Genomic DNA, 13621 nt, shown 5'->3' on the forward strand with positions numbered 1-13621 from the left:
GCCTACATCTGGTACAATGTACCCCCATTGCTGGTCTCTGGGGAAAGGTAGCTCAAAAGTTTGCAAGATAACCTATTATTTATTTTATTATTATTATTACACTAATGATTTGTATTTGCACATCTTTTTCAGCCAACTTTAACTATAAAGTTATTTTGCTGTTCTAAGAGTATTTGCTTTGTTTTGTTTCCATTCCTTACCCACATTTCCTTCCGGCTTTTACATGTGGCCTTTTAAAGATTCTGTAAGTCGTTAGAATGCCTTTAGGTCCTCTGGTTGATAAGTTTTCCACCAATGGGAGAAGATGTTTTTCATTAGAATTCTGATGGTTTTCGTTAGTTGGTTGTAGAGGATGATTGGATAGTTAGGCAGATTGGGTGTTGCTTTATTGGTAGTGGGATTTTTTTTTTTGAGACTAGTTCTCATGTGTGACTCATATTGGCTTCAAAATCACTCTGTAGCTCAAGCTGAACTTGAATTTATGGCCCTACTACCTCAGCATTCTAACTTCCTCAGTTATAGTCCTACAGAGCCATATCCAACCATATCCACTTTCAAAACTACCCCTTTCCTGTAAATTCATTATTCCTTCAGATATTCAGTCACTACCATAGCATCTAAGTCTTCTTTGGCCAATTTTGAACTTTCCTGAAGTCTCAAGCCACCCTTATAAGATGCACTTTAATCTGCATGGATGGACTCTAAAAGGAATCATCTCATCCTCTCATGATTCATATAAGAAATCATCCCAGAAGTATAGTCTCAGAGAACACATTAAATCAGTGTGAAACATATAGAGTGAAGCAATGGAAGATAAATAGGACAACCTAATACATTTAAGATAAAGTGAAGTACTTATCATATGGAAGAGCTATAACAAATACATCAAAACTCTACAATGTTGAGATTCATAGATAGATAGATATAAAGAGAGATAGATAGATTAGTAGATAGATAAATAGATATATTAGTAGATAGATAGATATTAGTAGGTAGAGAGATGATAGTAGATAGATAGATAGATAGATAGATTAGTAGATAGATAGATAGATTAGTAGATAAATAGATTAGGAGATAGATAGATAGATTAGTAGATAGATAGATGATAGATAGATTAGATAGATAAGTAGATAGATTAGTAGATAGATAGATTAGTAGATAGATAGATTGATAGATAGATAGATAGATAATAGATAGATAAGTAGATAGATAGTAGATATATAAATAGATTAGTAGATAGATAGATGATAGATAGATTAGATAGATTAGTAGATAGATAGATTAATAGATAGATAGATTGATAGATAGATAGATAGATAATAGATAAGTAGATAGATAGTAGATATATAAATAGATTAGTAGATAGATAGACAGATAGATAGATGGATAGATAGATAGATAGATAGATAGATAGATAGATAGATAGATAGATAGATAGATGATGGAATAGCTATCACTACCTATCTCCTCACTTTATACTCTTCCTTCTTTCTCTTTTTCCCATTCCCTTCTCTACCATTCCTCTCTTCTTTATTCTGCCCTCTTCTCCATCCTCTATAAAGGTTTTGCTTTTATAATGGTTCCTCAGATACTGAGCTCCACTAATATAAAGAAATAATGGGAGATAAAAATGGTGACTGTAGATAAGGACAAAAAGGTCTTCAAAGCCCAGCCATGGGACTTTGTATGAATATAAACTATGTCCCATAGCCATCTGTCATTAAGCACTTGGCATCGTTTATTAATACTTAATTAAGCCTTTTGTGGTCATGAAATTTTTCCTTTTTAGAGGTTCTTTTAAGAAGATAGGTAGGTACTGAAAAGATGACTCAGCAGTTAGGAATGCTGGCTTTTCTAGCTGCTCTTGCAATTTTCCAGAATTAATTTTCTACTCCCTACATCCAGCAACTTATGACACCCCGCAGCTACAGGACATTGAGCACCCTTGTCTGGCCTCTGTGGGTACCCATACACACTTGTGTGCCTGCAGCCAGACAGAAAGACACACATACACACAAATTTTAAACTCTATCTAATAGACAGAGAAGGTATTTATGTGCATATTCCTTAGAAATAACTTCCTTACAATAGTTGACATTTTGAAAATCCTTGCTGGGTATATGGAAGAACCATTGAAAAACATGAATTAGTATCCCAGGAACACATTCAAACAATAGCAAGCCCTTCTAAAGGAGAATTTAGCAGATTTAGTAAGAACCAGTAGAAAATTCGGAACTGAGAGTTTTGCTTAGGAATTTGTATGACAAAATGGCACAGGGTTCACAGAATTCTATTCATTCATAATGTTAACACATAACAATTGAGTACAATTTTCACAATAAGCTCTACTTGTAAGAAAGATGGAGAAGGCACAGTTCTCTTTGGAGAGACAATGCTTAGCTCACCACAGTTCCCTTTGACTTTTTTTTCTCATCTGCTAAACTGCCCTGAGCTTGGGATTCTGCATATATCACACATTCCATCTTTGTGTGTCCTCTGCACAGAGATAGGAACTTCCGAGCTCACAATTTATGAGCATATAATCTTGATTGAACACATTCAGTGCATGGAAGGAATTTGTAGAATTCCATTAGATTTTTCCCTTGAGATTTGTCTTATAACATGCCATTACATTGTAGCCTAATCATTGCCAATTGAAGGTTATGTGGAAACTCCTCAACTGTACAAACAGACTGAGGAAATAGAATCTTCTTCCTCCCATTTCTAAAATATGCACCTGAAACCAAGATCAGGAAATCTGACAGAGACCTCCCTTTTGTCTTAACTTTTGACAGTACAAGAAAGTACAAGGCTCTAGTATTATATGTGTGACACACACTGCAGTTACTTCAGAACCAAATCACACACTGGGATCTCAGGTGTAGATCACAACACCTGGTTTAGGTAACGCTGAGAACTGAACCTTAGGGCCCCAAGTGTGCCAGGCAAACCATTAACTCACTGAGCTACATCCGATGTAACTTCTGACTTTATACAACTTTCTTTACGCTGGGAATATTTCAGACATTTATACAATTTATTTATTGCTCTCTTACATTGAGGGACGCTTTTCTCATTTAAAAGACTTTTCATCTTGTCTAAAAATACTTCAACTAAGCTCTACGTAATCCCAAGCCACTGAATATTGCATAACTGAACAAGTCAAGATATCCCATCCCTTGTTTTTTTTATTAAAAATTTTATAGAACCAAAGATTAAATCTACAAAAACAGATGGAATTCGCTGTTGAGATGCAGGCTGGATAATCTATGTATTATATTCAAATATTTTCCTCAGATTCCCTGATGACAAATGATGAAATGAATATTTATCGATTCAACATCAGAATTTTCCCAAGCTTTGACATTTCTCCAGCAGCCCTTTGTCTGTGGGTCTGTCACGTCTGTCTGTTTGTCAGCTCCCACTTCAGGCTGCATTCATCTGGTTCTTCTTAACTTCCTTGGCAATAGTCCTCCTTGCAGCCACCCACTGCCTATGCATGCAAGTTAACTTCATCATTTCAAACTCAGCGCTGACTCCTTGAATGAGCAACTTAGCAATACTACAAGCTTCTGTTTACCAAGAGCAAGAAAACCACTTTAAATTCATCTCCTATAGCCTCAAACTGTTGGTCCTATTAAAACGTCAACATTTCAAACAATATTCTTACCAAAAGGCTAAAGAATCTTGAACAAAAGGTTTTTGCTACCCGGTGTAATTCAGTCACCACTAACAAGGTTAATTCTTTACTGGGATGACTATTGAAAGCTTTATTTTATTTTAGTCTTCTTTAAAAGGGTGTGTGTGTGTGTGTGTGTGTGTGTGTGTATGAATTCTGCTATGATAAAACAGTCCTTTTAAAAATGTGTCTACTTTCCTATCTGTTGCATTTATGTAAAATTGAAACATGTCCTCAGTCTGATACTGTTAGAGTGTATGTAGTTTTAGTGATAGATGTGGTTTCAAGACATAATAAAATACAAAAGTTTGTCATTCAATTTGCCAAAAAAAAAAGTCTATACTCTGATACATCTATAAATCATGACATTCGATGTTTACCTTTCTTATTTTGACATGGTACATATATTTCGATAAAAATGACAAGAAATAAAAATTTACAGGAAGACCATACATGTCCCATTTGAAACTCAGCCTCACTGCAATCTGCTTTTAACAAACAAAGGCGCTACCACCTCTGCCATGGCTACTCAGTTCTGGTACTGCACAGTGTAGCCAGAACCAATATACTAGGGAATGAGTGTGGCTGTGCCCCGATAAAACTTCATTCATTCATGAAAATTTTAATCTCATATACTCTTCACATTTTAAATTATTGTTTTTATCTTGATTTTCCCATTATTAAATTTAAAAACTATGACCATGTTATAATCTATACAATAGCTGAGTGCTTACATTTAGCCTGATACACATAAATGGCCTACCTTGATTCGGGATTTGGTTTTTTGTATTTAATATTTGCTTGTTTGTCTTTATTTTCAAACTATTTTTACTGGGTTTTCCAGAATTGCATAATTGAGGAATAGAAAGTTCTTTGCAATGAGACATTCTTCTGTAAGAGTTGCTGTGCAAGCAGAGTTTACATCCTTAATTCAGAATAGAGCAAAGTATACTGTTCCGCCTGATTATATAAATCAAGAAGAGCTTGGCGTTGCTTTATAATCTCTATCATAAAAACCTGAGATCTTATTAACTATAATTAGATATATTCCATGTGGGTGGCGAGGCTTCCGAACTCTCCCTTAATTATCTCACTTCTGCAGGAAAGCGTAAGTCTCAAACCTGGTCACTCCCTCACCAGCAACCTCTAGAAACACATTCCTTTCTACATTTGTTAAGCCTCTCCGTTGGCTTTCTCCAAATGTGCTTGTTCCCATCTCTTATCTGTTATTTAGGGCATCACGGGCAGCCCAGGAAGAACAGGACTGGCCGGATCCCCAGGTCCTCAGGGAAGAAAGGGTTCATCTGGTCCTCCAGGAAGCCCTGGCATGCCGGGCCCAAAGGTACTTTCCTCCTGTGCATCAGGACTCTGCGTATACTGACTGGGTCACAGCTGAGTATGTTTTCATCTGGCTAATAGTGAAACCACATTCAGACAAAGGGAGGTGTATGGCCTACACGTCTCTGTTTCCTGTGGTAGCTGCCAGGCATGCGAGTGGTGGAACTTCCAAACCCTACAGCGTTTCACTCAAAGCTAGCAGGCACCCTCACCAAGAGCTAGAGGCCTTTCTAAAATGTCAAGTTTTCTTTTGTTTTGGTCTCTCCTTCTCTGTCATCTGCCTTCTACAATTAGAGAAATGGATGCATACTTTCTCAAGTACACTTCTTCTTCCTCTAAAGCTGAATGGAACTACACCATTCAGTAATCCTGATACCAGAGCCACCATTGCTGAGGTTGGTAGGACTGGAAAGATAATCGCAGTAAAATCGGGTCCATCCTCAGAACAGCTCACTTTCCAGTGTCGTGTAGCTGAGTCTTCTCTGGAAGACAGGGAAACACCAAAATGATCACTTATGTACAAAGCATGTCCATGTCTCATAACCCTTTCAACACGCCACACCTTCCCCATTTTCTCTGAGCCTTCCCAGGTGCATTTCACAGGCTCACCCTTCCCTCTTCTTTCTGCAGGCAGACTACCTCAGTCCTTGGAATTTTCTTTACTTATGGCTGTACTTTTTGCTTATTAGAATAAAATTTTATGTTTAGGAAATGGTAGAAAGTATAAGGATGATATATTTAACATTCCCAATGCCTTGTGCTATTCTGAAAAGCAACACACACACACACACACACACACACACACACACACACACACACACACACTTATATGCGTATAGATCCTGAGGTCCCAATCACCTTTCTTTGTCTGTAGGGTGAACAAGGGCAACCTGGTCAGCCTGGAATCCCAGGTCAAAGAGGTCGGCGAGGGACACAAGGTGACCAAGGACTACGTGGAGAGCCTGGTCTGAAGGGGCAGCCTGTATGTGTCAGTCTGAACTCACCACGCACTTATGCCACAAGCCTGGCCACTGCTGTACAGTAATGATTGTCCTGTCTGTTTGCTTTGCAGGGGGATCATGGCAATCAAGGTTTGACAGGTTTCCAAGGATTCCCAGGCCCCAGAGTACGTTTGTATGTGTTCTGGAAGTCTTACATGTATCTCAAAAAAAAAAAAAAAGAGGTGTTTAAATAATCAATATTTATGACCTGGGCCTTTCTTTAATCTTTAAAATTCTAATTGGTATACTCGTGTGTTTGAGTTTTGAAAATGTTAATTTCAAAGCCTGTCTGATTGCTGAACTTAGTGAGTTGGGAGGCTCAAAGTTCAAGGGAAGCCTGGGATATATGAGACCTTTCCTGAAAAACACAGTAAAAGTAAAGGTGGTGAGCTGGCTCGTTTGAGTAAAGCACTTGCCACGCAAGCATGGAGACTTGGGGTCTCGTCTCCAGCATCCACAGCAAAGCCAGTCACAGGAGCTTGGCTGCTTTCATCCCAGCGCCCACTGTGGGAGGATGGCGTCAGTGATAGGAAACTTACCTGCGGGTCAGCTAGGCCAGCATATGCAACAAAAAAGACCCTGTCACAAACACAGTGGAGCATGGTGCCTGTCCTCTAACTCTCCACACATGCATCCACCCTCACCCTCACACACACACACACACACACACACACACACACACACACACACACCCTGATAAAATATTTCTATAATCTTATGCCCCGTCTTTTTTCTTATATGATTGTCTTTCATTCCCGTTTTAAGAGCTATCCTTGATAATTCTTTCTAGATTGCCATAAGACTCTTCATTTGTAAAATATTTCTTGAAGGTTAAAGTAGGATTTCTGCTTTTCGTTGTGTCTCTAGGGTCCGGAGGGGGATGCTGGCATTGTTGGAATTGTAGGCCCTAAAGGTCCCGTTGGGCAGAGGGTAAGTATTGAGCTGATTGGTCAACCAAGACCTCTGCTTGTTTGCTCGGTGTAGGGCTCTAGATTAATATACTTCACACTATAAGGATAACTTAATACAGTGGTTTTTAAGATGAAAACTCATAACAGCATTGCATGCTCCATATTTTTACAGCTCAGAAACTAGTTTGAGCAAAAAACCATCATAGGCCATCCACACTTCCCATCAGAGTAGCTGTGAAGAAGCCAGTGCATCTGTTAAGTCAGCCCAGTGTCACAAACAAAGCAGTTTTGTGCCATGCGCATTAATACAGAGGCAAGCAGCACCCACCTCAGGGAGGCTTCTCTGTTCAGAGCTCTTGAGACCAATGCGCATTAATACAGAGGCAAGCAGCACCCACCTCAGGGAGGCTTCTCTGTTCAGAGCTCTTGAGACCACACTTTGACAGCTCTTTGCCCAAAGCTGAGTTTTCTCTGCTCAGGATCAGATATGCCAAGAAAGTCATATGAATGGCAGAAAGACTTCCAAAAACGAAAAACAAACCCGGGGCTAGCAAACTTCATTCAGCCCTCGTTCCGCCAGACCTACAGAATGCAGGGAAAGTAAATGCGCCAGGTCCAGTCCTGTTCAGTGTTAGTGTTGCTTTGTTATGATTTTTTTATTAATCATGCTGTGAGGAAGGGTCTATAAAATGGAAATGAAACAAAGCAAAGGTTTTTAAACTTCAAGTAATGATTCGGCTGTGGTCATAGCCACTTCACGGTTTTCAGCAGCTGCTAGAGTCTGGGAGGACAGGAGAGAGGAAGAAACAGCTCAGACACAGCAAGAGAGATTCCTGCAGGGCCTTACCCCACACCACTGTCTTGGTCCAAGTAGTGAATGAAGTCAGACTCTTGGAATTCTATAGCCCACAGTGACTTGTGTTTAATGAAACATGGAGCAGTATTATATGGGATGTTTGCTTGGAGACCTGTGCACGCCATCAGGCGTAAGTTTGTTTGTTCTTTTCACTGTGTCTAAGGAGCCAAGGGAAGTGGGTGCTGTTCCATAAAGTGTCATTTCTGACCATCCCCAACCGCGGTCTGTGGATGGGCCATTGTAAAATAAATGTTGCTTCTATGACCTTGTCAGTGTCTGGCTGGATTAATAAGTGGGGTTCCATGAAGGGCTGGGGCTCTGTGAGCCTGTATCACTTTGTGGGTTGATCCCTTTTGCTACCTGATTAGCAGTATGGGGCACAATTCATGTAAAGAGCTCACAAGGCTTAGAGCAGGAGAAGGCCTGGTGTGTGAGGACGGGGAGCAGTGTTGGGAGGGGTTCCAGTGTCCATCTGTGTCTCTTATGTTAATTAATCCTAATGAAACCCTTATGAAAGGTGCTGTCACGCCACTTTGCAGCTCAGAAAACTAAGTCTCTAGAAAATGTTTCCAGAGACCATGGTATGAAAGTATGCCAGCGGAGGAAGAAGTTGCCTCCCTATGTGACTGACCAAACCATGTGCCACAAGGCTGCTCACGAAAGCTGCAGAATCAGAGCACACAGTCGTTACTAAGGGACCTCAAGTCTGCTTCCTGCTCCCAAAGTCAGGAAGTGCTCGATGATTATTAAGTAAGAGTAATCAAGTTGGAAAGTCAGGACTTTATTGTGCCCCACTCCAAAACTGTGCTTACGTAGCTAATCTCTACCTACCACAGATAACTGAGACCTACTATTAAAATCATAGTGTGGCGATTTTGGACACTCCGATAATTGTACATAATCATTAACGTCTTCCATGTACTTTCTCCCAGTGTTAGCCTATTCCTTTCCATGAACATTATTTGGGAGACTTATCTCATAACTAGACTCAAGTTCCCTCAACATCTATTGAGTCTGGAGGCTACACTGCATTAAATTAAAACACCAACTTTCTCAGTTCAATTATAGATCTTTGAAATTTGAGTATTGTGCTTACAAATTATCTCTCAAAGTTCATTATGTTTAAAAAGTGATCTCAACTCATTTGGTCTCTCAGAAATTTTCTAGTTTGCAGGTCTACTTACTAGTAGAGCTGTCAGACAATAGGTTACATCACATCAGATTTAAATGGACAGCATTTTCTTTATCTCCAACACTGTAGGAAAAGAGAAAACCTGTTAGGTATTTATAGTTGCATATTCCATACTCACCATCAGTCAGAAAAGGAAGCTGTCTCTCATGGAGTGGAAAATAGAATTTGATAGGGAGAGAAATCTAAAATGAGTGTTTTATGTTCACTTGAAAATCTATGACAGTCTATGTCTACATACTGAGAAAGGAATTTCCTCAGTGCCCAACTTATCCAGGGACAGCCTCATAATCTACAGATTAGACATTAAGCACCTTTCATCTCTGGTTCTGCAGAGTCTTGCAGAACCTGAAGCTTGTTTGGTCACATGATATGTCCTCTGGTTCTGCCCTGGACCCCCTTTCCGCCATGTGTCATGGAACCCAGGCACCCATCTCTTCAGCATTTGTACAAAGACCCATTCAAACACGTGTTCATTGTCCTAGAGTCCCTATGGAAAGCAACGTCATTTCTTATGTTCCACATACAAGATATAACCTTGGACTGCTCATCACATGAACGTTTCAATTTTGATTTGTATTAGTTAGAAATAACATCTCCTTGATTGGAAAATACAGCAATATTGCAATTTTATCATGTAGTGTCAAAATTACTATAATTTACACTAAGAATATACCATGCTATATACTATTAATATTAAAACATCACTCCAATGAACTTTACGACTGAGACTGCTTTCTTTATCCCCAACAGGGAAACACTGGCCCTCTTGGAAAAGAAGGAATAATAGGCCCAACAGGTGGAACTGTAAGTTTATTACAACATAGCTTTTATTCTGTTGTTGTCGATAATGGTAATGATGATGATGACGATGATGATGATAACGATGATAATGACAATCCTTTATCTAAATTTCTAATTCTAGAATACTTCATGAAGAATCAGCCTGGGCATTTGGGAATCAAATGTTAGAAAAGCAGATACACATTTTCTTCCGGAGGCCACTCTTTATGATTATTGAATAGGGGAGGCACTCAAGCTTGAGAAAAGAAAAAAGAATTGACCCAGGGATGGGGAGAGTAGTAAATGCAGATGTAGTCACTGTAAAACCGGGTCCAGTTCTGCAAGAAAGAACAGAGAAAGTGAAATGAGTTTTGGTAAAATGAGCAAGAAAACCAAGGCGGTGGAAGGTTAGACATGACAGAAAGGAGACTCAGTGCAAGCTGCACTGTGTGACTATGAAAACTCGAGAGGCTAACCTCTCTCAGAGGCTTCTGTCACCCACCTGTGCCTTTTGTTTTGCTTTGTCTTTTGTGACATTTCTCAAACTGGTACACCACATGGCTGGAGGGGGCATCATTTCTATTCAGTGGATGACATTTGTAGAGGTTCATCTGGTTCATCAAGGTAAGGGACCCAGTGAGTGACACAGCTGATGTCTCCACCGTCCCAGCCATGTCTGCACTGAACACACAGTCAGCATAGCCCCAGTGCCAGTGGTAAAGCAAAACCAAGAAAGAAGGCAATGACTGAATCATGGGCCCAGATAAATTGCACACAGAGGAACACAACAGGGTCGAGCCTGGGAAAACCAAGACACACTCCCTTCTGGGAAGCCGTATTGTGAGTTATTTCAAAGTGTTAAGTGTAGACATATTTAAAATTGGAAATGAAATGTTTCAAGGGTTAAGGGGAGCTCTCCTCTTTGATAAGTTTAGAGAATTTGCCACAAAAGCTGCTGGAGTTTATTCAAAAGAAATGAAATGTGTCGCTCGTTTTCTTGGCTTCTATCCTTTGCTATTCGGAGCTACACAAGACTGTAGGTGGGAGGGCCTCAGAGTTCAGTGGGTGGTTCTGCAGCACATGCTGTTCTGATTGAGGAATGATTGTTCTCCTCTGTCAAAAATGTGAAGTATTATTGGTCAAGGAAAATGTGATAAAGAAATGTCTCAATGAAAATATCACACTGCGCTTTGTTTATACCAGAGCTGTTAAAGGTCGTTATGCTATTTGACGAGCACATCAAATTTCTTTTCAAATTTCTCTCATATTCTGTTTTTTTCCATTCTAAGAAGAAGAAAACCATTGTAAGAAATAATCACCCAGATATCACACACACACACACACACACACACACACACACACACACACACAAATATGGTGAGGAAAAGTCAGTATGGATGGAGGCGATGACGGAAAATAATAAAGAGTACAAAGTTATTGTAATGGAACGATGGCGGCATAAAAAGAGAAACATTGATCAACGTAACAGATGAGCTGTCGGAGTTAGATATTCAAGTGTATTGTAATTCAATCATCACAAAAACAACTGTAAGCGGTGAGAATCCTGACCCAAACTGACTTACAGTAAGTGCAGGAGTAAGGACAAAAGTCTTCACATTTGCTGAGTTTCTTAATTCAGTCACTTACAAGTGCTCAGAGTCACCCTTAAGACTGTCTATTTCTGATGTATAATCAACTGGCACTTGGCCAGACACCACTCCTATACGGGTGGCTGGGAAGAAAGATGGAATTAAATAAGATATCATTGGTTTTGGAGATATTGACCTCTCATTTCACCATTTTTAAAGCCCCAGATAAAGTTGATGTGAAAACAAAACAGGAAAAAAATGAGTTTTTTTTTTTTTTAAATGATCTAGAAAGCTCTGTAGCTTACAGACTGGGACTGTATATGTCTAGGAGTCTGAAAACTTGTTTTTTAGAAACTGATTTTAAGTTTGGATTTTTAAATCTATAGAAAAGTTATTCTCAACACACGTTAAGAAGTAAGTATAGAGCAGCTGAAAGCACTTCCCATGCAAGCCTGGCGGCCTGACCTAATCAGTCCCGAGGCCATACAGGGAAGAAGAGAGCTTGCTCCTGAGGGCTGTCCTCAAAGACACATACAATAAATAAAATGAAAGGGGGACAAAGAAAAAACGGAAGAGAACAAAGAAGTTTCTCTAGAAACGGGGAGGATTTCCTTTCTAAATACATCTGTGATTGAATGTCAGATAGTGGTCCTGACCTCACTGGCTAGGTAAGATGGTACTGTTTCAGTTTCTCTGTGAGGTAGGCTTGGAGTGGTGGGCACCCAGCACAGTCCCTCAGTATAGGTTGTTTGGTTTGGTTTGGTGGGAATTTCTGATTACTCAGAAAATCTGGGCTGTATGTGAATTAACAAATCCTCCTAGATAATAAAACAAAAGTAAACAAAGACAAGTTCCTGAGTACAGACATTACTGCATCAGCAGACAACGGTCCCTAACACTGAACTGACATCTTTTCCCTCTCTTTTAGGGACCTAGAGGTGAAAAAGGCTTTCGAGGTGAAACTGTAAGTTTAACTAAATGACAGAATTTGTGGTTATATCACCCCTTATCTATGAAAATCCCCAGGGAATCAAAGATCACGTTAGATTTGCCTATCATACCTGATACTTGTGAACTAAAAAAATAACAATCAAATTCTAGTTGTCTAGAATAACTTGTATGGTACAGTTCAGTGGGCTCTGAGGAGCCCTAAACGTGCTTAGGGAACCTGCTAATCATATTCTCCCAAGATCACCATGTACACGAAGAGATGCGCCTTCTCCAGGGCCCCACGCTGCTGGGTCACATGAGGCAGACATGCTACACCCAGCCAGCATTAATGACACCACAGGAAGACTCAAAGCATTAGCTTGTTTGTGCTTTTCTGTGACAGACTCTTGCTAGCCCAGGCTAGCTTCAGAGTTTTCCTCACCCTGTGCCTCTCCTCCTCCTCCCAAGGGCAGACATAGCAGGCATACATTTTTAATGACATTTTGTTGTATATTTTTTTCACGCTACATAGTGGTAGTGTGAGCTGTGTATATAAATAGTAAAAAGGCCACCAAAGTGAAGCAAATGGACACATCCACCGTTTCCCACAGGTGCCATCATTCAGTTGGGTTTTACCACAAGGACAATTCATGTTGACCAGACTGAAGCATCCCCCATGAAGAGACAGTAGGCGTGGGGTGAACTGATTATGCTAATTAGCTGAAAGGGGGAGCGAATGATGCTAGACATTTATCAATAGACAATATATCGAGAGGCGAGATCGCCGGCACAAAGGGAGTCTCATCTCTCGGGCTGAGCAGAAATGGGAATGAAAAGCAGGTTGGTGTTAGCTCACTTGCCACAGCTCTCTGGCTCTGTGTGTCTGGCTTATCCTAAGTACAGGGGCTGAATCATAAGCTTCCGTGAGGTCAAGAAGCCTCAGGAGCCCATGACGATGTCATAATGCAGGAATGTCTCAAGTGCTTCGTGTGAAAACAAATTACTTGCTCTGACAGATTGAAAACTCAATAAGTTGTGAGTGTAATTTTAGATCTCTGATAAAAATATGGCATCTAGAATAAACAAGCTAGGGGCCAGGCAGGGCATTCCCTTCAAAAAGAAATGCAGAGCTGAAGCCACACACAAAGAAGGGAATCTCTCACATTGCTGAAGGGCCCGAGAGGCAGGCCTGGAAAGTTCTGTAAAGACAGGGTGAGCCAATAGATAACTATGATGTTTAGACACTGCAGTCTGATGCCTTCCTTCCCCTGTTCTTTCTGCAGCCTCCTCACTTGAGGTCCTGCTCCTAGTACTGTGTTTTTAAACCCCTTTGTTTCTATTCATC

General features: G+C 40.1%; 1 protein-coding gene across 1 annotated transcript in view; it reads left to right on the forward strand.

The window, feature by feature from the left end:
* COL24A1 (collagen type XXIV alpha 1 chain) overlaps positions 1–13621 on the forward strand; it is a gene marked incomplete at both ends in the record, with an annotated part of 253479 nt that overhangs the window by 212166 nt on the left and 27692 nt on the right. Inside the window, 6 exons of the mRNA XM_080916055.1 lie at positions 4914–5021; positions 5892–5999; positions 6090–6143; positions 6886–6948; positions 9728–9781; positions 12275–12310. Coding sequence (XP_080772181.1) covers positions 4914–5021; positions 5892–5999; positions 6090–6143; positions 6886–6948; positions 9728–9781; positions 12275–12310 — 423 coding nt within the window. The remainder of the gene's footprint in view (positions 1–4913; positions 5022–5891; positions 6000–6089; positions 6144–6885; positions 6949–9727; positions 9782–12274; positions 12311–13621) is intronic.

The sequence above is a fragment of the Micromys minutus genome (genome assembly GCF_963924665.1).
Source record: "Micromys minutus genome assembly, chromosome: 4".
In the NCBI taxonomy this organism is placed as follows: Eukaryota; Metazoa; Chordata; class Mammalia; order Rodentia; family Muridae; genus Micromys; species Micromys minutus.